This window comes from Falco punctatus (genome assembly GCF_963210335.1).
Source record: "Falco punctatus genome assembly, chromosome: 2".
Lineage (NCBI taxonomy): Eukaryota > Metazoa > Chordata > Aves > Falconiformes > Falconidae > Falco > Falco punctatus.
In genome coordinates, this window is record NC_137581.1 from 9650409 (window position 1) to 9676750 (window position 26342).

General features: G+C 39.9%; 1 protein-coding gene across 1 annotated transcript; it reads right to left on the minus strand.

The window, feature by feature from the left end:
- Nucleotides 1-2751: 2751 nt before the first annotated feature.
- Nucleotides 2752-26309, minus strand: RAB38 (RAB38, member RAS oncogene family). Its single transcript, XM_080376154.1, has 3 exons — nt 25977-26309; nt 17773-18053; nt 2752-7797 (listed from the first exon to the last, which is right to left on the minus strand). Exons 1-3 carry the CDS (start codon nt 26179-26181, stop codon nt 7645-7647), a joined length of 639 nt encoding a protein of 212 aa, XP_080232280.1. The 5' UTR covers nt 26182-26309; the 3' UTR covers nt 2752-7644.
- Nucleotides 26310-26342: the final 33 nt, after the last annotated feature.

Here is a 26342-nt window from a genome sequence, read left to right on the forward strand (position 1 = left end):
CTTACAATCCCCAGGCTAGATCTGACATGCTAACCTGGCCCAGATGAAGCCTTAAAACACCCATTACTTGTCTGCTGCCCAGCAGCAGACATAGACATCCAGGGGCAGTTGCCTTTGGGAAACCTCTTTTCAGGTTTCTAGCTTTTTTGGTTTATTCAAACACCAGGTACACTCAGATGAGGCACATTAACATACTTTGCCTGCAGACTCGTTTATGGATTGTTTAAAGTATCTTTTGTCTTTATCAGCAATGTGTTAGAGTAATATTGACTGTCACCGGTGATCAGAAATGCTAATGCAGGATGACACGGGGCCTTGGAGGCATCATTTGGATGAGCCTCTGTGCTGGTTTTGGCTGGGATAAAGTAAATTTTCTTCATAGTAGCTGCTATGGGGCTGTGTTTTAGATTTGTGATGGAAACAGCATTGATAACACAGGGATGTTTTCATTACCACTGAGCAGCGCTCACACCGAGCCAAGGGCTTTGCTGCCCCTCACCCCACCCCAGCAGCGAGGGGGCTGGGGGGGCACAAGGAGCGGGGAGGGGACACGGCCGGCACAGCTGACCCCCCTGACCCAAGGGATGTTCCATACTATATGGCGTCATGCTCAGCAATAAAAGTAAGTGGAAGGTTGGCAGGGGACCACTGCTGGGGGACTGGCTGGACATTATTGTTTCATTTACATCACTTGTCTTTCTTGGGTTTTAGTTCTCTCTGATTGTTATTTTCCTTTTCATTACAATATTATTATATTATTATCATCATCATCACAATCTTTATTATTGCTATTATTACTATTATTATTATTCAATTATTAAACTACTCGTATCTTAACTGCGAGTTTTTTCACTTTTAGCATTCCAGTTTCTGCCCACACATCCTGCTGGGTAGGGGAGTGAGTGAATGGTTGTGTGATGCTTAGTTTCTGCCTGGCGTTAAACCATAACAACCTCCATCCTAATGACTCTGTATCCTGGTTTCAGCTGGGCTAGAGTTAATCTTCTTCTTAGTAGCTGGTGCAGTGTGGTGTTTTGAATTTAGTGTGAGAACAGTGTTGGTAGCACAGTCATGGTTTTGGTTGTTGAACTTCTTAGTTTCTGAGCCTCTGCCAGCGAGGGGGCTGGGGGGGCACAAGGAGCGGGGAGGGGACACGGCCGGCACAGCTGACCCCCCTGACCCAAGGGATGTTCCATACCATATGGCGTCATGCTCAGCGTATAGAGCTGGGGGAAGAAGGAGGAAGGGGGGGACGCGGGGAGTGATGGCGTTTGTCTTCCCAAGTCCCCGCTGCGCGTGACGGAGCCCGGCTGCCCTGGGGATGGCTGAGCCCCTGCCTGCCCGTGGGAAGCGGTGGGTGAGTCCCTTTTGCTTGCGTGCACAGCTTTTGCTTTACCTATTAAACTGTCTTTCTCTCAGCTCATGGTTTTCTCACTTTTACCCTTGTGATTCTTCCCCCCATCCCATTGTGGAGGGAGTGAGTGAGCAGCTGTGTGTGGCTTAGTTGCTGGCCAGGGTTAAACCATGACACTGGTAAAAGTGCCTCACCAAAGTTTGAAGACACAGAGATGAGATGGTACCAAAGGCCAAAGAGAGAGAATTCCTGAAAGAAACCAGGCATTTTTGGCAAGGTAGCCAGTAAAGAAGCAAGTTTCAAGGCACACAAAGTAAAAATATCACTCTTTGTGCCCTAGAAAATTCATAAACATTTAACTGATAAAAGCTTAACCACTGCGTCAGATTTTCACTTAGCAATTTCTGCACCTTGCTGAGGAATTTGCTGAGCACATTTCATTGTCCTTGAGTGCTTCTTGAATTGGTCCCGGACCAGTCCCAGATGCTTCTGCCCACCCTGACTCTGGTTGCATTCCTTGCCTCCTCATTCATTATGTTCATCTCCTTTGCAGGACTTTGGATGTGGCTGAAACATCTCTGCCAGAGGAACATCTTGCAGTGACCCTTGCTGTGCACGGCTTGTGAAAGACAAAGGCATGAATTCACAAAACCAGAAGATACATGGATAGATTAACATGGGAGCTACATACCCAAAATTACCTGGTATGTACCCAAGGAAATATTTAGGCACCCCTGACTTTTAAACTTTTAACAAAGATGCCATTTCTGAAAGGAACTGTGGCTTGTCTTTTACAACTGCTTAAACTCCGTAGATGCCAGGTGCAAATATTACCAGTTGCTGTAGAACTGAGCTTCTATGGCTTAACTGAAATAATTTCCTGGAAGAAACCAGGCAAATATCACACTAGAACAACTTTCTCCTGCTACTGACATGCAAAGAAGTCTACCAGGAGATGTTCATTTGCTTAGCTCCCACTCTAGGGAGTCGCATGCTGTGGCTTTGCTCTCTTTAGTATCTTATGTTTGTAAACTACTGTTACTACATTTGAAATATAAAACGTGGAGATTCCAATCTTAATTAGGCAGCTGATGCACTGCAACTTTAAAGGAGGTGATTTTCAGGAAATGAATGTTCCCAAATTGTGCAAAGATATTTCCTTGTGATGAGCTGATTGCTCAGTGTAGCTGCAACAGTGTCACTCAGTGCTGGGGATTTGGTTGTGGGTCTTGAGGTACCTCCAGCCATAGGGTGGGAGAATGTCAGGTTGCATTATGAAAAAAGGCAATAAACCCAGAACGTAAATTTCTTATTTTGTTGTTTCAGAAAAGCGAAAAACTGTAAAATAAAGACTAGACTTACACTGCAGACAAGTACTTTTTTTAAAAAAAAAAAAAAAAAAAAATAAAACAACCTATATATTTCCAGGGAATCATAAAAGGTCAAGTGTGTAACAGTGCTGCAGGTACCAGCTTGCCCTGACAGCTAAAGACAAATGTAGTTACTACATCCTAGACATGCAGCTGCCCAATCTGCAAATGTAGGCCATTTATTACCCAGCCAGACTTCCAAGAATTAAGCATGTGGTTAATAATATGCCCCCAAACTGATGATACACCCATCTGTGAGCCAAAAATTCTGCCTGTAAAATCAGACTTTGAACTGAGGTTCTTTGAAGAGCTGCAGCCATAAAAGCTGCATCTGGAATTGCATATCAAATAGGATGATGAAGGGAGAAAAGGCGGAAAGTTTCTGTCTCAGATGTGTAACCCTTTAATCAATGTCAAACACCAACCTGGATGGTTTAAAAGAGAGGTTGTACAGAAAGTAAACAGTATAAATAAATATTAATATATATATCTATATCTCAGAGATTGACTACTTATGAGGAAAGCTACTTGTACGTGTTTACTTTGGTTAATGAATTAATTTTTCAAAACACTCATATTCCGTGTTTTTTCAGAAATATAATCTTTTATTACAATAGAACCTGCAGTCACATGCATAAATATTGTTGCAGTAAAATATATTTTCATTGATTGTTTCCTGGCAATTGACATAAAATTGCATTTCCTGCATGTATTTACCAATTTCACTTCATCCAGCTAGACAAGCTGTCGTAAGAAGTAAAACAAAACTGCTATTTAAACATGCACCTTCAGCCTCCCTCCCTCCTTCTCTCCCTCCCTCCCTCTTTCCCTCCCCTTTTATATGGTCAGGTAGGTTAAAATAGAAGCCCCCCCCTCAAAAAAAATCTGAAAAGATAATATTGATATACAACAATTCAAGCTGCATACTCAAGGTACTGTTGGGAAAAACTATTCCTGAATAGAAAAGTTCAATGAACATATGTGATCTAAAAAAAAATGGTGCATAAGAAGATACAGAGCCTGATTTTTCAGAGTCTAAGTGACTTTTGTTGAAAGCTCAACTTGGTCAAATAAAATATGATCTTTCTGTAATAATAGAGTAATATTTGCCTTTCACTCCATCCATTTTCCTATCAGTAGTAAGTATATGCTTCCCAAGGTATCTAGTTCAGTAGATCATGAGATTTTTTTTTTTTTTTTTTTTTTTGTATGGAGCTTCTAAGACGGAAAATGAAGTACATCCTGTTGTTACTTGTGTTGTGGATGAGCTGGAAAATGAAGCCTTCGGGTGGAGATGCTCAAGCAGCACTTTTCATGAGTGTTTCAGGCTGGTGTCTCATGTCTGGCACCTCATCTGCCCATCAGCTTGTGGTTCTAGGTGCTGGGACTCTCAGAGGGTTGGTTACGGAGAAGTAGAATGGAATCTAATTTTAAATCCACTTTGCAGTATCTTTGCCCACTTGGAAGGCAATAGAGACTTGTGTCTTCTATTACTTATTGCAAACAGAAGGGGAAAATATTTAATTTTGAAATCGCCATGCAATTAAGATACCTGGTCTCTAATGATGAGCAAAGAGCACATAACACAGAATATATCAATAAAAACTGAGGAAATCCAACCTGTTAGGGACTGACAGAGTATAATTAAATTTTATATTTGTTCCTGAAAGGGTACTGGCACAAATTAAAGTTTTTATTCTGGCCTGCCTATGACAACCCCTTCTAAAAAGGCTCTGTTTGCTAGATACCCGGGTGGCATTCACACATTTATTGCATTATAGAAAGAGACTTGACAGATTTTTATCACTTCAGTACAAATAAAAATGAACATTTGGAATTATGTAACCTCCTAAGGAGGCCTGATTTTTCACGAGACTGTTCTAATACTTATGGTGTAAGTATGTATAACTTCAGAACTTACAGCTTATACAATCCTTAGTGTAGAAATTAGCCAAACTCTGTCCACCATCTCCCAGAGGTGGAAATTCTGCCCGACAACTGTAACTGCAGTGAAACCTGACACATCAGAATCAAAGGGAATAAATTATGAGTTCATAGTTTAAAGAAGGTTTATACAATAGAGTGAAGAAAAAAAAAAGTTCTATATTGTGGTGTTTTATTTATGTGGGGTTTTTAATTACTGTTATACCAGATCTTTAGCCATAGCTGTCAAAATGAAAATGAAAGTTACCATTATGACTAATGAATATTGGCTACAAGCCACAAAAGACAAGTGATCTGAAGATAACTAAAACACATTAGCAGCTGCTATGCTCATTGCAAGTTGAGCAACAAAATATTTTTTGGAAGAAATGACAACTTTGTCTGCTTCACCTGAGGCATCCAGATTTATAAGTAAAGTACTGGGTTCAAATGATGAAAACTTAACCCTTTGGAAGACATCTGAGGTGCTGGTGTTCCCCACAGTGTTGGCTCAAGGTATGAACAGTTACCCTTCATAAGGCATCCATACAACTTGACTTAAATAATGCTTTATATTTGAAATTACTGACCTGGCACTACTTCTGAATTGCAGCTTTGTTACTGACATTTTGAAACTAGTACCATGACATCTATGCAGCCACAGTTTCTGTTTGCAACCCATCTGCAGTTAATCTAATGATCCCATGCAATCACACATCGCTTTATAACCTCGACTAGGTTAACCGAGGTGGAATAATTGAAGCTAATTGTTGCAGCACAGAGAAGCCAGCCCTGGATAGATTTAGAACATTAAGGCATTACAGCACCATGTATTTATGCTAGAGGGCACTCATATTTCATTCTGAGCAGTAACAGAGCTTGGCATTTGTATAACATATATCTTCAGAGCACAATGCCAACAGCAACTTTCAAAGAGTGCTGTGAGGTAGGTGTGTACATCAATCCCTATTTTACAGATGAGGAAACTGAGGCAGAAAGGTTATTTAACCCACATCACAGCAGCTGTTAAAGGATGTTTAACACAGGTGTTAAAGGACAGCACTGCAATCAAGACAACTTGAAAATTACTCTCTTCAAAGGAAGCCAGCTCATGATATATATGGATCCTTACATGTATATGTGCATGTGGATTAATTTTCAATGTCGATTTTTACTTTTAAAACCACAGATCTTGATCTCTTATTCTAAAATTCTGTGACAAGCATATATTGATGTAAGGCTTTAGGAAGAGCACATAAAGGGCTGTCTCTGTCCCTGGCTCTCCTCTGCAGTGCCTCTACAGTAACAGATCAGTTAGTGGTATAATCATAGCATCGTTTAGTTTGGAAAAGAACTTTAAGATCATCAAGTCCAGCTGTAAACCTAACACCACCAAGAATGGGATGAACTTCAGAGGCACACGAACCCCATAGCTCTTACAGGGTAAGGACATTTTGAGGATTTTAGTTGGGTGTTTTTTTTTTTTTTTTTTCATTTTTCCTACCCAACACCTATTTACTAGCCTTTGAGAGTTTCACTCCTTCAATTCCAGCTAAGTGTTCAGTGAAGTATTGTACTGACGCCTGCAAACACAAGACACCAGGAGGTTCTGCCTCTTCCCCTCCACAGTGTTACACACCTCTAAGGAGAGAAACCCATCTCAGAAGACAGCTCCTGCCGTTGAGATTTCACAGCTTAGGAAGGAAAAGGCTGAGTAGGAACAGAAAATGCAAGTGATTTGTCTGTGGCAGGAGACAGGCAAAGTTTGTCTTGCAGGGACTTGCAACCAGATGTCAAGACTTCTTGTCTAGGCACACTTGTCTGAGCTGCCCCACCAATCTGCATGTTTTGTGAGGCTCTGAAAATCAACCATTTCATTTCCACAGCATAGCTGAGCAAATTCTGCACATATTCCAGGAGTGTTTCTTAGGACTGTTTCATTTTGCTTCCTGTGATCATTCATACAATTGTGGGGTTTATGTTCTCAGAAAGCAAATACCCTACTATTCGACAGATGCATTCCTGAAAAGTTCCGCTATTACTTTATAGTGTGGATCGTGAATTTTCCCATGAGAATCAATGTAATGGAGGGATGCATTCAGGGACCTATAGAATATACATAGTTTAAACACACAGAGAAATCTGTGGCATGATGGATGGAGAGGCAGGAACAAAATCAGTGTTTTTCAGAGGAAATGCTGGCTTTATAGAATAGATAACCTTTCTGAGAACTCTCAGCTGCTTCACCTATGAGACTGTACCCCTGATTCCCCATTTTGTCACCCCTCACCCTTAACTTGTTCCATTTTGCTTCATCTGAAGACAATGCTAACAACTATGAGAGTGTAACTCTTCAGAAAGAGGGAGCCAATACTGCATCAAGGTTCAGTCTCAGAACTTGGTATCTTCTGGAGAACTGAATGATGTGAAAAGTTGCTTCGTGTTCAGTCCTGCTACTTCATCCAGGAGACTGAACTTGCAATGGGAAGATTTCAGTGTGGGCATTCTTGTCGCCTCTTTCTGAACAGCTATATTTTCATTGTCGTCATCTTCCTTATACGAAACAAGATCACTCAAGTTTGAGGGATGACAAAATGGTATAATGATGATGGTTGCCTGGTCAAGGTACTGAGAAGACAGGCCAGAGGACCAATGGGCAAGTAGGGTCTTGCTGCAGTCACATCACAGATAGGAGCTTTCAGGAACCACACTGCAAGGAAATAGGTTTTGTTATCACTGGTGGTGCTACCCAACTGGGCAAACACAGCCGTCACCGTGAATCTTATTTGACCAATAGCCAAAGACAGTTTTGAATAGTTGCTATCAAAGAACAGCTCATAATAAATTTTAGCTGTCAAAAAATTACAGAAAAAAATTAAGTATATTTTTGAGAAAATTACAATCTGCTTATGGAAAATCTGGACAGGATGGGTACGTTGGATAAAATGTAAATTCTGAATCATAGCTGTTCAGGTTGTGTAATAGTCTGGAAGTCTCTTAGGATTTAAAGCAAGCTGAACAACTGACAATCTTGGAGGAATTCAAGTGTGGTTTTATAATATCTGGTTCAATAGACTGAACTGGATCACTCTCACTCGCAATTATGTGTTTCACCAAGCATCTGGAAGCTTCATTGATGTTTATATTTTCCTGCAAGTGAAAAAGAAAGAGAGGTTGATTAGTCAATATTAATTACACCATGCTGCATATTTCCTATGCATAATCAAACTTTTCTCTAGGCAACATCAAAAGTTTACTTTCCTTAATAAACAGCTTTCAGAAATTGACTGTATTAAATAATGCTTACTGTAGTTTTTAAGTTAGTTAGTTTTTACATATATTATGATTCATATCTCATTGAAATTATACACAAAGCTCATTTTAAATTACCCCAAACTCTTGGTGATTTAATTGCTTTAATAAACTAAACAAACAAATGCCAGAGGGATGGTAAAGACAGATGCCTGAAGTAAAGCTCCAGATTCTGTATTTCACTGCTTGAATAACTGTTACTCTGATGTTCAAATTATTAATTACCTATCAGCAACTACAGCCATCGATAGCACTTATTTTTTAAAGCCTTTTCTGCAGTTTCAAGATTTCTGTATGCAGTGCTCACAATGAAACTAGATTCATTGAATAAATGGATCAACTGAAACAACCTCAAGTTATTCACAAAACAGTAAAAAAAGTTCTGTATCATTTGGAGTCCTCATTTTTTGTTGAGGCTGACCTATGCCAAATGTATTGCTTCAGAAGTGATATACCACTGTTGGCTTCATTTGTAAGACTGAAATCCTCAGTCTAGGGGTTTGGAATTCAAGGCAAAGCACATCTTTTTCAACACATGGCTTACTTCAATAGCTTATTTAACTTGCAGCAACCCTTACTCTGTAGAATAAGCAAAGCTGAAGCAGCCTGACCAGTGAGACACAGCTCCACACAGCATATAAAATAAGCAGTAATACGGAGTAAGGATTTTTTTTTAATGACAGCCACTGATTTGTTTGGATTTGCTTTCAGGCATAAAAACACACTCTTCTACTATCACCACTGATAACTTATTTTATGTGACAGGAGATAGAAACCTCACTGTAGCGTCAATCCTCAGTGAAATCGTAACACACACCCACATATATACATACAGAAATGCATACCAATATATATCTGTATGTATTTATGTATATGCACATACTTCTCTTGCTCCATGAATATTATGTTTTTATTTGCAATTGAAGACTACCCAGGTTTCCAAGCTGAATGTTCCAAGTCTGTTGTACTGAGACCACAAACACCCATGCACACAATGCCATCAAGTCTACCTTCACCAAATGCTCAGCATCAATTCAGCATCATTAATAAAATAACCTGTAAAATTTAACATGTGAAACATCTTTTTTAATGTGTATGTTCAAAAAAAGTCAGATGAAATGTTTAAATATGAAGTTCAGCTATAAAAGAAACTAGAGAACATGTCTGTGTGTGTTTCAGTACAGATGGTCGGAGTTATATGAAGCTCAAAGTCTGAAGTAACGGACTCTGTGAGGCTGATTTCTAGTCCCCTTGAAATCAATGGCAAAGCCCCACAAATTCCATTAACTATCCCTTTGCACCACCTGGGGATCTAAATGAGAATGTTAATTAGTGCCAAGATTTCATAGGTTTCTTCAGCTACACAAGTGAACTTAAATATTTGATCTTTGACCTGTAAAGGTTATCAGTTGGTTGTAAAAATCCAAACCTTTAGACAAGTCATTTACATACTAACCCCTGGAAAGTAATACAGAGCTGGAAAACAGCTCTGTACTGAGATGTTAAAATGTTGCTGTATCACATGGCACTTTCAGACCAGACAAGCAAATTCCTCAAGCATGCACCAAATGTCTTTTTCAGAACACTGTGAAATTTTATTAGAAAGAATAAGCAGTGAAAAATATCTCTCGGTACTGCTTAGAAAACTGAAGAGAAAACAGGATTGTTAAATGCACAAAAACACACACATAAGAATCTTTTGAATTGTGTTGTACTTTATCAGTGGACTGATAACCCTTTAATTTACCCATGTGTTGATTCTTGCTTGGGACGCCAGCATGTATTTTTTCAATAACGTCTTAGGGACTATCTGAGATTGTGCCCATATTGATTAATGTTCAGATGTATTAACAGCAACCCTCTTTGTTAGATTTAAGGCCAGCATTTTATAGGAGTGGGAAAGGGGGAAAAAATCCAAGCCCACAAAAGCATAAAATAGGTATAGGTGTACATCCCTCTAGAAGTACATGTGTCAGAACCAAGCCTAAAAATTAAGAAGGAAAAAAAAATGTTGTTTTTTTTTGAGCCAGAACTCAAAGAAAAATGAAATGGGATTATTAAACTTCTTTTTAAACCTCTATAGCTTTCTGGGGGAAGAAAGCCAAATTTGAACATGCAAGTATTGTTTTGACATAAAAAGTCAAAATATTTAGGTTTGGGAATAGGTAAATTAAAAGCTTCTTTTTTTCTGCATTGATTTTTCTCCTTTTAAATAAAATTATTTACCAAATTTGAGCCATATCCCTTATTACAGTGTTAATTGCATTTTAGATTGAGTTTACTGTTTCCTTGGTAGGTGTCTGCCTAGATCTACTGAACATCTGTGAAGTGGGATTAGACGCAGATAGAGATCATCCCCAGCTCTGGCCATTCCACCTGAAAAGGCTTCTGCTTTCAGTCCGTGCCCACCTTCCTCTCTGCCAGGGTATCATCCCTTCAGATGCGCCTGCTGAGCTCTCACCTCTTCAAGCAAAATGTGCTGGTTTGTGAGAATTCACTATTTAAAGCATTTGCCCCCATGAGACTCAATTTCTGCCTTTTGTTCCGTATGAGAGAAAAGGAATAAAAAGTCCTGCCCGTAGTGTGTGTTGGATCAGAGGCATTTTCTCAGCCTGAACGTTTACATGAACTGCCTAAGCTGTGTGGGTGAAAATTTCTGCCAGGGTGCAAGGGGAGCAGAAAGGCAGGGTGACCCGGTAGAGAGCACAGCTGGTTTTGGGCTTGTGTCTCGCTCCAGCCTTCTCCCATGGTTCAGACAACAACTGGTACATGGTATGGAGGAGAAGTGACACATTAAGTCACTTGCTGCAAGGAGCCTGTGCTTGTGCCAACGAAGCAACACCTGCTGTCCCAGCTCCATGCCCTGACCGCTTCCTTTCTCATGCTACTAGTGCCTTTCGTTACAACGCTGATCCCACGGTGCCCACTTCGTGTCCTAGGTCTGTGGATCAGGCATTGCTGTATTCTGGTCTGTCTAATGAAATATTGATTTCTGCACCTCTCCTCCTCCAGCATGTTTTGCAAAGGAAAAATCAATATTCTGCTAGGCAGCAAAGCAGCTGCAGACAGTAGAAGGTGATCTGCTATCCAGACACAGACACCCAGAGACCTGGTAATTTTAGAGAGCAGGAGGTGTTGAAAGGCAGTCTAGGGAAGGACAGAGAAAAAGGAGCAGGTGAAAATCCACCCAACAAATACAAAGAAACCAGCAATCACGGTGTAAGATTGGACAGAGAAGAGTAATCACAAACATCTTACTAATTGTACTGAAACACGGTAAAAGCCCCACTTATGTCTAAAAATAAAATGAATTATGTTTCCAAAAAGAAAGATAATATAGGTGAGACAACAGTATGAAACAATGTCATTCAGAGGGTCTCTAAGTTGAAATGCCTTAACTGTCATCTCCCTTATAGCGCTTTTGCTCTACACAAAACACCGTAGGAGTTGTCATGACTGCTGCAGTTCACTTTTTCTTTTTCCTCCTCTCCTCTCCCTCTCCTCTCCTCTCCTCTCCTCTCCTCTCCTCTCCTCTCCTCTCCTCTCCTCTCCTCTCCTCTCCTCTCCTCTCCTCTCCTCTCCTCTCCTCTCCTCTCCTCTCCTCTCCTCTCCTCTCCTCTCCTCTCCTCTCCTCCAAAAAGGATCTTACCTGTATCATGGTGCCTTTGTTGCTATCAGTCCTCTCTTCCTGCTTTTGCTCTGCTTCTCACATTGACATCCTGATTTAGCGTGCTAGTTTTTATGAAACCCTTTTCTGAGCATCTCTTCTTACCCTGTCCTCTGAGGTGCCTAACCCATTCCTGTGACTTTTGTGCCTCAGTAGCCCCAGCACCTGAAACACACTGTCACAGTCAGCGATGCAAGAGCTAAATCACGAATCCAACCCTAAGTGACTTACCCCACCTGTCTGCCAGAGCAAGGACCTGAACCCAGCTCCTGTGATGATGTTTGGCCACTTGAGTCAGTCTTTCACTTGACCCCATCAAGAAGGAATGCAAAAGTGAAAATCAGCACATGCTACTCCTTATTGTATTACCAAAGAAAGCAAGGCAAAGAAAATTACTCTGAGCAATCTCCGAAAGCCAGAAAGGAACGCTGAAAGACACAAATGAAATTATAGTTTGCTCTGTAGATCGATCTCCTTCAGATGTGTTGTTCCGAAGGGCAGTTTTATGGAATGGATAGCAACTCAGTGCAGGGAGGGAGAGCTGAATGATTTAAAACCTTTGAACCTATTGCTATGGGAAATAATGTCACAGTCTTGTAATGCAACAATCAACAGGAAGGAAAAGAAATACTTCATTGAAAGTGTCTCAAAGCAGTACAGAAGCTCAGCAAGCTTCTTTGCATTCTGGATTGCCTTCCCCCTTATCTGTCATCTCCAATGCAGATGCAGAACATTAACATTTAGAACATTCCATTTTAATATATGAAATAAATCCCCACAGACTACCCTGGCTCTTAGTTCTTTACAGAGAGGGAAGGCATTTGCTAGTTTTATGGGCCTGTTTCACTTCCAGATGAACCTTTTCCTTCTGTGCCATGCAGGTATCTTAGATTTGTCTGTCTGGTTGTTTTCTGGTACAAAGCTGCTCCCTTTCTGCATTTGGGTAGTTTCTTTCTCTGACTGAATCTGATGCTTCTGCATCTTACCTTGCAGTCAGGGTGAACAACAACACGTATGCAGGCGCAGCTGGCTAACATGGACACTTGGGGAGGTCTGAGCCAGCACTGCTTAGAGACACAACCTTGGGCTCTACTACTGGAGTTGAAGGGAATCTAGTTCCCTTAAGTAAACATTTAAAAATTCTGAAATATTCAGGTATTAGATGCGAGCCCAGTGAGAATCACATAGCTTCCACCTTTTTTTTTGATTCTATAATGTGCTAAAATCTAGAAGCAGGGAAATTACTTTCAGGATGTTTTAACCCTGGAGCAAGGAATCTGAGGGAATGGCTCCACATGCACACTTAGCAGAGCTCCCTTGGAAATTGCTGGCAGCAGCATCTTATTCAGATGTGCCATATTGCTGTGGTAATGTTTTCCTAGAAACACAACCATACGAGTTAAAAACAATCTAGATGAATGAACATGAAATTCACGGATGTCAACTTCTGTGACTGCAACTCTTTGAGAACGAGGTAATTTCTGTGATCGAGTTCTTACAGCTGGGTGGATATTCTGCGACAAAATTGTTTGACTAAATGACCTTCCAAACTCAACCATTTTGTGATTCTGTGAATTTCCAGCTTTTGGCCAGCACTAAAGAATTTATTTCATAAAAGTGATCCAGAGAGCTACAGGACAGCTCATATGTTTAGGATAATCTGAATCAACTTCTTTTAGTTACAGGAAATGAACTCTGCAGAGGATTCCACACAGTGACTGTATATCTGAACTGAAAGCGCCTGCCTTAGGTGTCAGCTTCATTTCTTGGTTTATGGCAGAAGCTTAAATATTTGCCTCGCTGTGTGCAGTGAGATTCATTAGACTCTTTTTTTCTGAGTAAATTAAAAGGACACTGTGAGGAGCCATACCTCTCTAAGTGGGTCTGGCTGTATCAGATGGATTGCTTTGGTTTCAGTTACCAGATCAGCAGATCAGCTGTAGTGTGTCAGCCTCATTCAAATAAATGTCCAAACCTCAGATATCTTTATGGAAATCAAAACCGTATATCCTGTTCTTCTGCAAGTCTACCATATAGATTATTTTTTTTTCAACTTTTATAATAATTGCCCAGTCAGAAGAACTGAAGAATTTGTCATTTAAACAAGGGCTAACAGAGTTTGGTTTATTCACAGAGCTCACTGGTAAGATGAGCAGAATTGCTGTCCTTGCTTTGTGGAAGAAGAGGCTGGACCAGAGGAGAGAGTGACTTTCTGAAGGTCACCCGGTAGATCAGTGATGGAGAGGACTCCTGATTCCTAGTCCAGCATTTGGGCACTATGACAGACTGTGGACTGCCTGTCAGACAAGAGCTGGAGGAAGGACATGTTATTACCCACTTTTCCAAGAGAAGCAAAGAATCTATAACTTTTTCCTCATCCAAACAGGATGTATCCAAATAGCCCAGGGACTCGGTGTTTATTCAGTCTCCAGGCTGTGATGCTCAGCAGACAACAAGCTGTGTGCTTAAGCTAGTTTGGTTAGGATCTGAAAGGCACAGCTACCACCCCTTCTGGGGAACTGGGACAAAATGTGAGTGTCTTTTCACCTAATTCTTTATTTCTAACAGCTGAATTACAGCAGGGAAAAGAGGAACTTGGGCACAATCACAGCACAGCTGTGGTCGGTTGTAAGGCATTTCAAGTTATTTCTGGAGTAGGTGTTTTCAAGAACATTTAGTTTTGCCTGACTTGTCTGTTTTGATGCATAATTTCCATTTTCTTCATAAAGTGATAATAAGCTTGAAATTGCTGCTTTTCTAATCCAAGTCAAAAGGTCACCTCTTTGAACTAGAAATTGTGGTGAGAACAATTTAAAGGCTTGGAAATGTGAGTGGACCTCTCAGCTACTCTGGCCCCATGCTGGATAATCAGATGTGTGACAGGAAGGAGAAACTTCCCTCCTTTTTTTAAAAAATGCCTCTTTCACGGTTATTCCATTACTATCTGGGTATGTGCCTTTCAGACTGCAATCCATATGAGCAAACTAAATATGTATATATAAAAAAGATCAGGCTCTCGGCTGGATGTATGGTGATATGTATAACTCGTGACGTGATAACGTTGTGCTATTGCCCAGCAAGTCCTTTCTTACATGGCAAACTACCAGAACAAATTCTTCTACCTTCGTAGGGAGCAGAAGATTGGAACAGGCTGAGTATTTCCTTCAGATTAATGTAAGAATCAAAACTAATACATGAGAATGCATTAGGTGGCTCAAATGTTTTATATTGAAGTCGTTAACTTTAGAAAAATAGCACCAGGGAATAATGCAGTGATGGGTTTTGGTGTAATCTGCCAATGCTACAGACAAAAATCTCAGACCGTTGACAGCTTGAAATATGGTAGGTACATACACAGCATGCTACTCTGCAAGGGAACCAGAACTAAAAGATGTATTTTTGTAAGTAATCACCTTTGTTTTTCCAAAATGCATAAATCATATCCAGTTTGCTCTGAAGGCAATAACATTTCCAAGCACGTCTGCAGAAAACCTCTGGAGATCTAATTATTCCAGGATACCACAAAAAAGAGTTATTTCTTATTTGAACTGCTAAAACTGCTAGCTGCAATATGATGACTTCTCTGTCAGTATTATTTCGCTTCAGAAAAGGGTTTCTGTTCTCTACAGCAAACATAGCTAGGTTTTTATTTTCCCCAGACCCAAGTTCAATTATTTAATATACCCTAGGCTGAAAGAATACCAGGTACATGTAACATCCAATATTCTAAAACAGCACTAATAATAATTCTTGTTTAAAAAAAAAAAATGTAGGCTTTAGTTCAGAACTTAGACCAGGTGGGAAAATTATTCTGATCTAACTTAGCCTACACATTGTGATTCTACCGTCTTTCATAGAATTATTCTTCTTTACATCATTTTAAAGTCAGGAGCCTCCAATTCTCGGTGGAAATCAGGTGTGGGGATTGCAGAATAACAGTTTCTAGCCTTTAGTCTATATCAGCAGTGAACAGTCTGATAACAGAGTTATGTGTTCTTAACTCCCACTGCTCCCTTCACAGTGGCTTTTGAAGACCAGTCTTGTCATAACTGGATTTCTTTCTGTTCCTACATGATTGCATGGATAACCTGAGGACACCTTGGGCTTCTGAGTTAAATAAAGTAGGAAGAAGCTAGATATTTCCTTCATTAAAAATAACTCAGAATCTGAATTCTACGTGGCTTAGAAAGACTTGGTAAAATTTTCCTCTGTTTTTAAACTTTACATGTCCTTTATACTTCCATAGTTTTGCCCAAGACTGGATCCATCCTCACAGTAAAACCTCTTTGTGACCTTTGAAGTTGTTTGTACATTCATACCATGTCATGACCTGCAACGGCCCTTGGCGCAATAAATGTGGCTGTTCTTTTAAGAAGTGGACAGATGCTTGATGTATGGAATTCAATGGACAGATTCCCTTCTCAAAGGCCGAAGAGCAGTGACCAGCTGCATGACTTTGCTAATCCAAACCTAGAATAATGAAACTATAGCCCTGTATCCTTTAAACAATGGTCCATCCTGTTCCCTCTCATTCTCTCTGAAGGTCTTTTAGATGCTAGCATTTTAAAACAATTTGCGATTCATATCTCTGCACATGATTTTTGCAGTGGTTTTGCCCTCAGGCCTCAGTTTTCAGTGAATTAGTTCTTGTCCTAGGAAATGTCCGCTCATGTACATGTCAGAAATGAAGAAAAAGTAATGTTGAAGAAAACAGCCATATACAGTGCTACACATCACTGGTGAACTGGATTCTAAATATTAAATTCTAAATAAACCAGATATTTCCTGTTATTTGTGGCCTGAAAGACAATTAGACACCTAATAAAATATTGGAAAGGGCCAGAATACATATATATATATATATAAAGAAATAATAATAATTTGTGCTGTAAACCCCTAACTCTCCACACCTTTACTGACAGCTGCCATTCCAAATGCTTCACTCTCTGGGTTTTCTTTTTCTTTCCTTTCTTTTTCTCCACTCGCCCCATCCCCCCCCCCTTCCCCCGCTCCCCCCCCCCCCCGCGGAATAATTAGCTTTCTGCCTTAATTATTATGAAGAACCTGATGTAAGAGAGCTTGGCCTGTTTTGTAAACCAGAACTAGACACTTTGAAATATTAGTGCTTAAAGAAGGAGGGAGTCAAGACTAGAAAAGTAAAATACAAGTATACACTCCAAAGTTTCTTAAATAACTCTAATAAAGTGTTTAAAAAAAACTGAACAATTGAATGTAGCTTTCAGCCTACTAACAATCTAGGTCAAAGCAGACTTATAGATTGCTTATATTTATAACATCCAAACGTTCCCCAGAGCTGTTAATGATGACACCAACTTTCATTATCGAAGAAGACAATAAACACAATATCCATTGAATTGTTGTGTTCAAATCAATATTTCACATGCCAGCTTTCCAAATCTTGCATGTGCTGAGATTATCTGAGAAATCCCAAATTGATATACAGGATCACTGTACCTTGGGCCTTTATACTCTAAAAGTCTCAGTGCCCTTTCTAATTTTTATCTCCATTTTCTTATAGGTGCCCAGGAAATCTGTGCCAAGGCAAGGAATTGAACCTCAGAGCAGCTCATTCGGCACTTTGACCACTGAACTTTCCTTCCTCCCCAGATATGTGATTTTTTTCAAAGGCTGTTGAGAATGAGAGCTCGTTAACAATAGGCATCGTACAAGTGCTACAGTAGACTGACTTTTTTTCTGGAAGATAGTACAATAAAGCTATTGACTCTGATCAGCATTTCTCAGGCATAGTGGTTATATAAATATTTTGAGATAATATTAACAGTTAAGAATTATGAAAAATATCCTCATATCATTCATAAGAGGTAGCTTTTGTGCCTTGCCAAAGGTCATCTTCCTCCCCAGGCTATTATGCAGTAAGTTGTTGACCAGATACATATTTTACTGCTGACCTATGATTAGAGCAGCAGCATTTCAGAATGTCACATATAATTTGCCTTGCAATAAAAGGCCTAAAAGAAATAGAAATGTGTTAATTTAAAAGTTCACCTTTAATTAATTCCATCAAAGAGGAGCTTTGCAAGGTACACATTTCAATTGAGTGAAGTATTTTACAAGCTAATTTCTCTGTGCTTGGAGAAACATTCAAAAAGAAATGGAAACATTACCTTGGCTGATGTTTCAAACCAGCCCACGAACCCATTCTCTTTGCAGAACTGATCCATCTTGATGCCGTTGTTCATAAGAACATCTATTCCCTGGTCGCATTTGTTTGCTAAGAGGACTGTCGGCACAGGTTTTCCATTTGGAAGAACCAACTTAGAGTCCAAATCCTCCTTCCATTTTGTCACTGCTTCAAATGTTGCAGGTCTCGTAACATCAAAGACAATAAATGCCCCCATGGCCTCTCTGTAATATACCCTGGTCATGTTTCCAAATCTTTCCTGACCTGTGATAAAGAAAGTAGGAGGGGGAAAAAAAAAACACCACCTTGTAAAAATCATTGCTTCCAATCTAGGTCAATATTTCACATAGCAGGTTTTCTAAGAGAACGTTACTAAAGGTAGGACTTAATTTTGTAAGTCTCTGGAAAGCTACTCTTTGTCTAAATAATGACAAGTACCATGCTAGGCTCATTTGTATGAAAACGCAAAAGATTATATAGCATGAAAAAGGAGTTAGAAAGCGAACAGCCGAGGAAATTCAATAACTTTATGACAAGCTTGAACTTTAGTGTACAGTCTTATTAAGCTGCCAGATTTCTAGAGATGTGGACAGTACCAAGGGTCTTGGTGTACATTATAGGGATTTAAACAGGAGTCACAAAAATATCTAGGTACCAGATTGGAAACTCGTTGATGTTGTGGTATTTTGTGGGAAACATCTAACAGCCGATCTGCTCATGCACAAAGAGGATACTGCACATTCTCATGCAAGTGATAATAATCAACAGTAACATAATTAAGCTCTGGAGCCATACCAGGCATTACAGTCATTATGAATTTGCTTGTACTGGCAAACTAAAACACAGAGGTGAGAAAGGCAAATTTAAAGCCTTACAAACATGGAAAGTGTTCTAAGAAATAGCAGAGCAGCAGCAATATGAAGAGCTGTATTGCTCCAGTGAAAAGATCTGGGAGGAGATGTTTCACACTAGATCTGTTCAGAAGCTTCATGGGGTTTTTTCTAAATTCAGAATGTTTTCTGGGAAGTTTTTACAATATTTTTGTGAGCTAACATCATATTGTATTCAAACTTGGACATTTGTAAATATCTATCATTTTATATGATTAACAGTGTAAAAATTAACACACTTGAGATCAGGATGTGGTATGTTGATCAGCTGTGGGTTTGTAAATATATAAGCTGTTTTCATGGGAACTTTGAAAAAATGTTTCCAAGAATGCAAATAAATTACACAGAGTTTTTCTTGAAGTGAAAAAATAGAATTTCCATGGATGTCTACTGCTGAGCTGTGATCCGAAAAAGTAGAATTGTAAATTCGTGAAACATCTCACAACAACAGCAGTCTTTAAGCAAGACAGCTCTTGTATTTCGCCATATGCTTTTATAGCTGAGAAAAGGTGCTATGGAAATAGACAACATTCAGTGGAAACGTGTTTCTAGCTTTATTTTCTCAACGTGCATAATCTTGAATAAGTTAGGAAGACGAGAAGATTGGCAGTCTGCTTCAGACCCTGGGAAGGTTACCTGTGGAGGTTTTATCTGATGGAAACTGTGCTGTCAAATGTAAGGCTGGATTGAGAATTGAAGAGTGCTGATTACTGGGCTTCCAGACCATGCAGTTTCAGTTAATGGAAATAGCACTGAACGCACTTATGGGGTCAAGACCATCTGTTTGTGATGTTTATCTTTGGTGTCATGCACCAGCTGTTGCAGGAAGGAGAAAGTCATTCACATGATACAGAAACCAAAAGCGGATGTCTGTCTGCTCCAAATTCATGTTAGATTTTTTTTTACCTTAAACAAACACTGTGTCCCATTGATAAAGCAAAACAGAAATATATAATTCCTGGGAAATATGAGGTCATATTGAAAATTTCTTATGGCTATGCTTTATTAAAATGTCTTATGATACCTATCAGTGGGCTAATCAGATAAATGGCTAAGTCATGTGCTATTCAATAATCTCCTTGTTGAGCAACTTTTTTTCATCTGCAAGAAGGTGCCTTCAAACAAAAGTCAAGGTCTGGTAGAAACTTAGCAGTGAGGCAAGCAGCAACATAACAAGCAGTTTTTGAAGCATATTATATTTCAGTTATACTTTCTACTTCTCATGCAAAGTTTGAGAGATGCTTGCACTCTAGATGAGATGTAGATGATGTAAGAACAGCTAAACTTGGGCTTTACACATATTTATTGGGACACAGATCTCTAAGACAGGTGGGACACGTCATGGAACATGAACTAAATTACTAATACGCATCATAAAATCATTAATCACAAACAAAGTTATTAGAGGAATAAAAGGCTCTCATGATGTGGTCTTCTGGCTAGTAGTGGCCCACAATGTTTGCACCTCCTGCTTCCAGCTGCTTTTGCAGGTACTTAGGTTTTTCACTGCACAGAAAAGCCACCATGTTTGTAAAAGCAGCCTTATGCAGGATGACAGGGCTCACCACTTCCATTATCAATGCCTTCAAAGAAAGAGAAAGAATGGAGCTGCTGGCTGAATAAACTGCCTAACCCCTTTCTGAAGTGGTCTTCTTCCCCATCAGTTGCAATTAATACATGAACATACTTGGCATAAAGACATCGTGAAACTTTGAATGGAAAAAGAGGTGATTTGAAAACCAGAGACTTTTAGTTCTATGTCGTTTGCATAATTGCTTTACTTTTATTTCATTTTAATTGTGAAAAAGTGATCTCTAGCATTTGCATTGTGTTTGGAGAGCTACATATTTTGTCAGAGGGTCCAGGACAACTCTTTTTTTCCCCAAAGATTCTTCCTTATGTGAACAAACCCCTATCTTAATAGATGAGGTTCCTAAAACCTTTTCATTTAGCAGAATTACTCATGAAAATAGGCACTGTTTGATGTATTAAAGGTGTCAGAATCTGGCCTTAGGTTTTCAGCAACACAATGGCTTAGGCAGTAATTAGGCTACAAAATAGATCGAGCATTGGGTATTCAGTGCTATCTCACAGGCAGCCTTGAGCATTAGAGTCTGTTTTATTGCAAGAGAGGTGGAGGAAGATGGGGTTTGCTTTTCATTGGAAAGGTAAGAAACTTGTGAAATGTTTGCTTGATCCGGCCCATGGTATTTTACTGCATCCCTTGCAAGGCCACTGGCATCTGGCATCAAACCCCACAAGTTTAATAGCCTTTGCCCACTGGGACAGTGCTTTACATGGGGATTCATCAGCCCTAATTTAGGTTCAAAAAAATTAGCTGGGTGTATCTAAGATCCTTTTGTACTCGACTGAGAAGAGGTATCTAGGGGCATCTTCTCAGCAAGGATAGACATTTAAGAGTGGTCACAAAAGCTTCATTATAGAGGTATTTAACCTCTACCCTCAAGCCCCTGGTGAGCACGGGGTGAGTAGCTTATACTCAGATGGTTCCGTACAAGATGTCTATTTGTTAAACCAGATGAATCCCAGCCCATCTTAAAGTGAACCCAGTGAGACCGAGATGCTAAAGCAACAAGACTTCCATTAAAGGACAGGATTCCCTGTCTGAATGGCACCTTCCTGAACGTTTATCCCAATCCAAGTGGCACTTCTGCAGCAGGGAAAGGTATTATTTTATGGGCTTAAAGCATCAAAAGCTGAATTATCATGGTTTATAAAAATACACCCCACATAAATTTGCCAGCATGGCTCGTACAGAAATCTGCAGATTTCACTAACCACTATGATCTCTGATAAAGTTATAAAAACTAATGATAAAGTGCTAAAACTCAGATAATTACCACCATCTTGCCCACCGCATCTAAAATGTAGTGCAAGATAAAAACTGATTAAAATTGCCTAATGCCCAATTTTACAATGAGATTTACTTCTTGCCATCATCCTTCATCCTAAGAGGCAAAAGTTTCTGGGAACTACCATGCATTTACAGAGGGCCTTTAGCCAATGCTGAGAAGCTGGAAATTGTGCAGAAAATTTAAATATTTTTTACCTTTCACTTCAAAACAACTTGCAAAATTTTCACCTTTAAATTCAAGTTATCTTTACAGACTGAAACCTAAGCAAGCCTTGAGGTGGTGTTCACCACCCCAGAATGTGGAAAAGCAGGCTGTCAGCAGGATCAGGCCCATGGGTCCCACTGCAGATCTATACTGAAATAAACCCACCACAGCCAGGGACTTATTTGTGTTTGCAGAACAGTAATTTCAAGGTAACTTACCCTTATAAATCACCATGACTATCTCATTTATGCATATGTACTGCAATGCTTAGCAGCCACTAAAAGCCTAAACCGCTGAGGATGTGCTGTGCCTGGCACTAGTGAACGGTCCATTTACTCCTTCTGGAGCATAACAGTCTTAAAATCTTTACAACTGCAGAGGCATTTGCCTATATCTGTGCAAAGATTACTGTTTCTGAAGGTGAAAGTTGCAGGGGAAGGAAATGAAACTGTTCTTTCACTACCAGTATCATATGGACACCTTCAATGCATTGGTCCAACTCTTTATGAGATGAGAAGCTTTGTAAAAGCAAACCACCATATTTTTGGTAGCAATGAATAAGCCAGCTCACACAGACTCAGCAGGGGGGATAATGGTGATGCTGACACTGCTGTGAAAAAGTAGCGGGGGGGGGGGGGGGGGAAAGGTTTTGAAGTGCTGCTCTTTGCCCTCCGCTGCACTCCCAGACCTGCTCCCTGCAGTAAATCTGTAGCTAAAACTGGTCTGCAGAGAAATCTTGGGGCCATGTGGACATGAAACACAGACAGCAGCAGTGAGAGCAGCCTTGCAGAGAAGTGAATAGCAAACACACGTGGATTTACTGCCTGCAGTAGCTGGTTTCTTCAAAAGCGGTCCCAGCCTGCATCTGCAGGGCCCAGCAGCCTTGTTCAAAATATGGTTAAGAGTTTCTTTTAAAGCTTTCTTTCTAACTGTCTGTTAATGAATTTAAAGGATGCTCATGCAGAGGCAGCAGAAAAGATAAGGAAACACCCCCGCCCCCCAAAAAAAAAGAAAATGACTGAGGAGCAAGATTTAAAGATGTAGGACACAGCAGTAGAGGTAATGGCACGCTTTAAAAGGGACATGAACACCAAAACTAAGAATTTGGGACATTCAGTGAAATAAAGTGGAACTGCTTTGTGGACATTAAAGACAAGGAGGATTCTACCACATACATGTCCTCCCACACACTATAGTGAAAATTCAGTCACTTCAAACAGGCACGTCGCTGAATCAGACATAAATTCATAGATTTTAATGCCAGTGCTGTTACAGATATCATAACATCATAAACCATGAAGTTTTGTCCAATTATTCCTGTTTAACACACATAGCTTCAGAAATACATTATTTGTTAAAAAGCCCTCAAGCCTTAATGTAATAATATGCGACGCAGAACCTACCTTATCCCTGAATTAGTTTTTCTAATGCTTAGTTATCCTTATTGTTCAGCATTTATCTCTCATCTAAATAAATGCAGTTTCATCATTTAGCTATTAGATCTTACTGTAGTTTTGTTTACCAAATTAAATGATACAGAAGAATACGTTACAGAAATATATACTACATTAACTATGAAATTAGATGGCACCAAATGAACTAAATTTGCTTTTCTTCTCATGTCTGTAAAGGGTAAACAAGGGTAAACTGCTTGGTCCTACCACAGATGGAGTATCACTCCTCCAGTGAAGTCACCACATATGTAAATCCTACTAATACTGTAGATAAGCTTGACACTAGTTTTACTCACAAGCTTTTTGAGAAAATTATTTCTAGATTGTCAAACAATTTACTACCCACTAATGTACATAGTGAAGTGCAATGAAGAGTACACATTACACTTAGTAGTAAGTTCACTGGCTGTATAATGTAGAGGGGGAGGAGAGGATGTAAGAGCTAAAATGATACCTAATATATCTATATACACACTCACACACGTATAAATATATATCAATACATAAATACTGACATGAAACATTATTGATACATTTGCAGCATTTGCTTCAATTCAAGATGTCCTGAATCCTAAGCCAACATCCTTCAACTTGGTCAGAGACTGGAAATTTATTCCCTTACCCCGAAAGCTAAACAGGACCTAATAACAGAGATTCTCCCAAAAAAGAGAAGATGCTCTGAGACCAGAGGTTTTACTTTCCTCCCTCTTCTCCTTGCATATTTGTGTTTTGCAAGTGGTGATATATGACTAGCCACAGCCAGGATAAAACACTTCCATTCCCTCCATATTTCCAAACAGTTTTATTTTGCTTTCATTTTTAAACAACTTTTTTCTCACCAGCCAGATGCCTTACGGTAACTTCTACGCCAACACCACGCTGGTGTGACTTCAGTGTGCTGCTTACAAAACTTGTTTTCTATGTACAGCCATCAACAGCCAAAGCTCTTTACACAGAAGTCATTAAAACTGAGACAGCAACTCTTTATATTATCAGCCACTGTCTTGACCTTCACAGAGATGCTTTGAATTGAGCAATTCATATGAAATTTAGGACTGTGTTGTAATTCTCTCTGTCATGTGTGATAACTCAGAAAGCATGCTAGTCATTCAGTACTACAACTTGGTGTAATTGCTCCTGCAGCCTGACTGAAAGCTACATCATATGATCCACCAGCACATGATTAGTAGTGTAATAAATCTCTGAAACAAGGCAGGCAAAACACATTCGCTAAGTCCCTGATGCATTCAGAATTTACTATTAAATGATTTTTCTCATGCAGAACAGTTTTGCTGGATGTGTATGTATTTATTGTTGTAATTGGTCACTGGCGAGCAATAAAAGTAATGCTCTCCCCATTATTCCAACTTTTAATAAAAAGAAAACCGAGCATAAATGTATTGAATATCATAAACCCACAAGACTCTACCGATGTGTAAAAAAGCTGAGGTTATGCATGTTTTGCATAAAGCAGAGTCGTTGCATAAGTTTTAGTGCCTTGGTGCCAAATTCAGAGCCCAGACCCGAGGCAGCTCAGCGCAGAAGAAAGGCGCTCCCTCCTCCAATAAGAATGTCAAGAATTTTCTCATTTCACTAGTTTTGCTCAGTGCTGTGCCAGACTAGATCACTGAACCCCTAGCTCAGGCCACCGGCTGGCACAGTTGCCTAACAGCTGATATAATGTTCACCTTTATTCCCTACTTAACAAAGGTTAACTCTTTTATCGAATTCAAATTTTGAAATGCTCTCGCTTTTGCCGTAGGCCGTTGTGTTAGACCTATACATGGATTCCTACCAACGTTAAATGAAAAATGATTACTTATAGCATGCAAATTATGCCGCCAAGATAAACTTGTATTTTGCAGACTGAATCCAAATTAATTGCTAGTAAGGGGGGGTGGCAAAAAAATTGTTGTGGTTTTAATTGGAGGCCAAAGATAAAAACTCCAAAGCACTGGCAGTAACAGTGACAAATTCTATGCTTTTTAATTATGTACGCATGCAAGGATAGCTGGACTTCTTTATTCTTTCTCTCCTGGCACAGAGTAAACCATTTTTTTTTTTTTTCTTGACGTTTGAATAAGGACAAGTAAACATGAGTGAATACATTTTTAACAACCAGGATTATTGCCAAGCAGAAACACTTCTTTCTTCAAAGCATGTCAGAAGTTGTTTACGTTTCATTGGAGATAAGGAAAGAAGGTAGGAGAGAGAGGAAGGAAAGGAAGAAGGAAGGTGTTCTGAGAAAGAAATTTAGTGACACTTTTTCCTTATTTTTTTAACAATGATTTTAACCATTTTATTGAATGCTGCATCTCTTCCACTAAATTAAATCGATGTAACAGGAAATTCTTGTTTCTCTCCTGTCAGAGATCTGTTAGTATAATGAGGCAAGCTGAACAGCACCAGCTGCAGGGGAAGGATTGGGGCATTTGGAGAGAGGTGCCCGTGTCCCCACACGTGTTTAAGGGCTTGGGAGAAAAAATCAGACACAGCAGGTTTCACTTTGACACCCCTTGTTTGGGGGGCTGCTAGCTTTAGGGAAACTCCAGAGTGTTCATCTGCTCTTTTTCTCTTTTAGAAAGGTTTTAGAAGGCTTTAGAAAGTTTTTAGAAAGTTTAGAAGTTCTCTCTCCTCAGTCTCCTCTCCCTCACTGCACAGGCACTGGTAGTTTCCAGCAGAAAGACCAGTACAAATGAATTTGGGTCTATATTTTGTATCGTCTCTGGATGGGTTATGAGGCAAATGGTTCTCTGTACTCACCCGCAATATCCCAGAGCTGCAGCCGTACCACGGTGTCAGCATCCCAGCTCAGCACCTTCAAGGCAAAGTCCACTCCAATGGTGGCCCGGTAATGGGGGGAGAAGTTCTGGTGGACATAACGTTTGATGATGCTGGTTTTGCCCACTCCCAGGTCCCCAATCACCAGCAGCTTGTAGAGGTGCTCCTTCTGATTCTGCTTCTGCATCTTTCCTGTGGCTGCGGCTGCTCCCTGCGAACTGATTGCATGCTCTGCCCCAGGAATCCTGCCAGCCCGAGGGGGAGAGAGGGAGTGAAGAACTGGGGAGGGAAGGAGAGCAAGGTAGGTGGAGGCTCTTTCCCTTTGTACAGAAGCAGGATCACCAGGTC

Coding starts and splice junctions, on each gene's coding strand:
- RAB38 (XM_080376154.1), bottom strand. CDS start 26,181: ATGCAGAAGCAGAATCAGAAGGAGCACCTCTACAAGCTGCTGGTGATT. Junction 18,054..25,976: donor GCAGCTCTGGGATATTGCGG/GTGAGTACAGAG, acceptor TCTTTATCACAG/GTCAGGAAAGATTTGGAAAC. Junction 7,798..17,772: donor GGTTTGAAACATCAGCCAAG/GTAATGTTTCCA, acceptor TTTCACTTGCAG/GAAAATATAAACATCAATGA.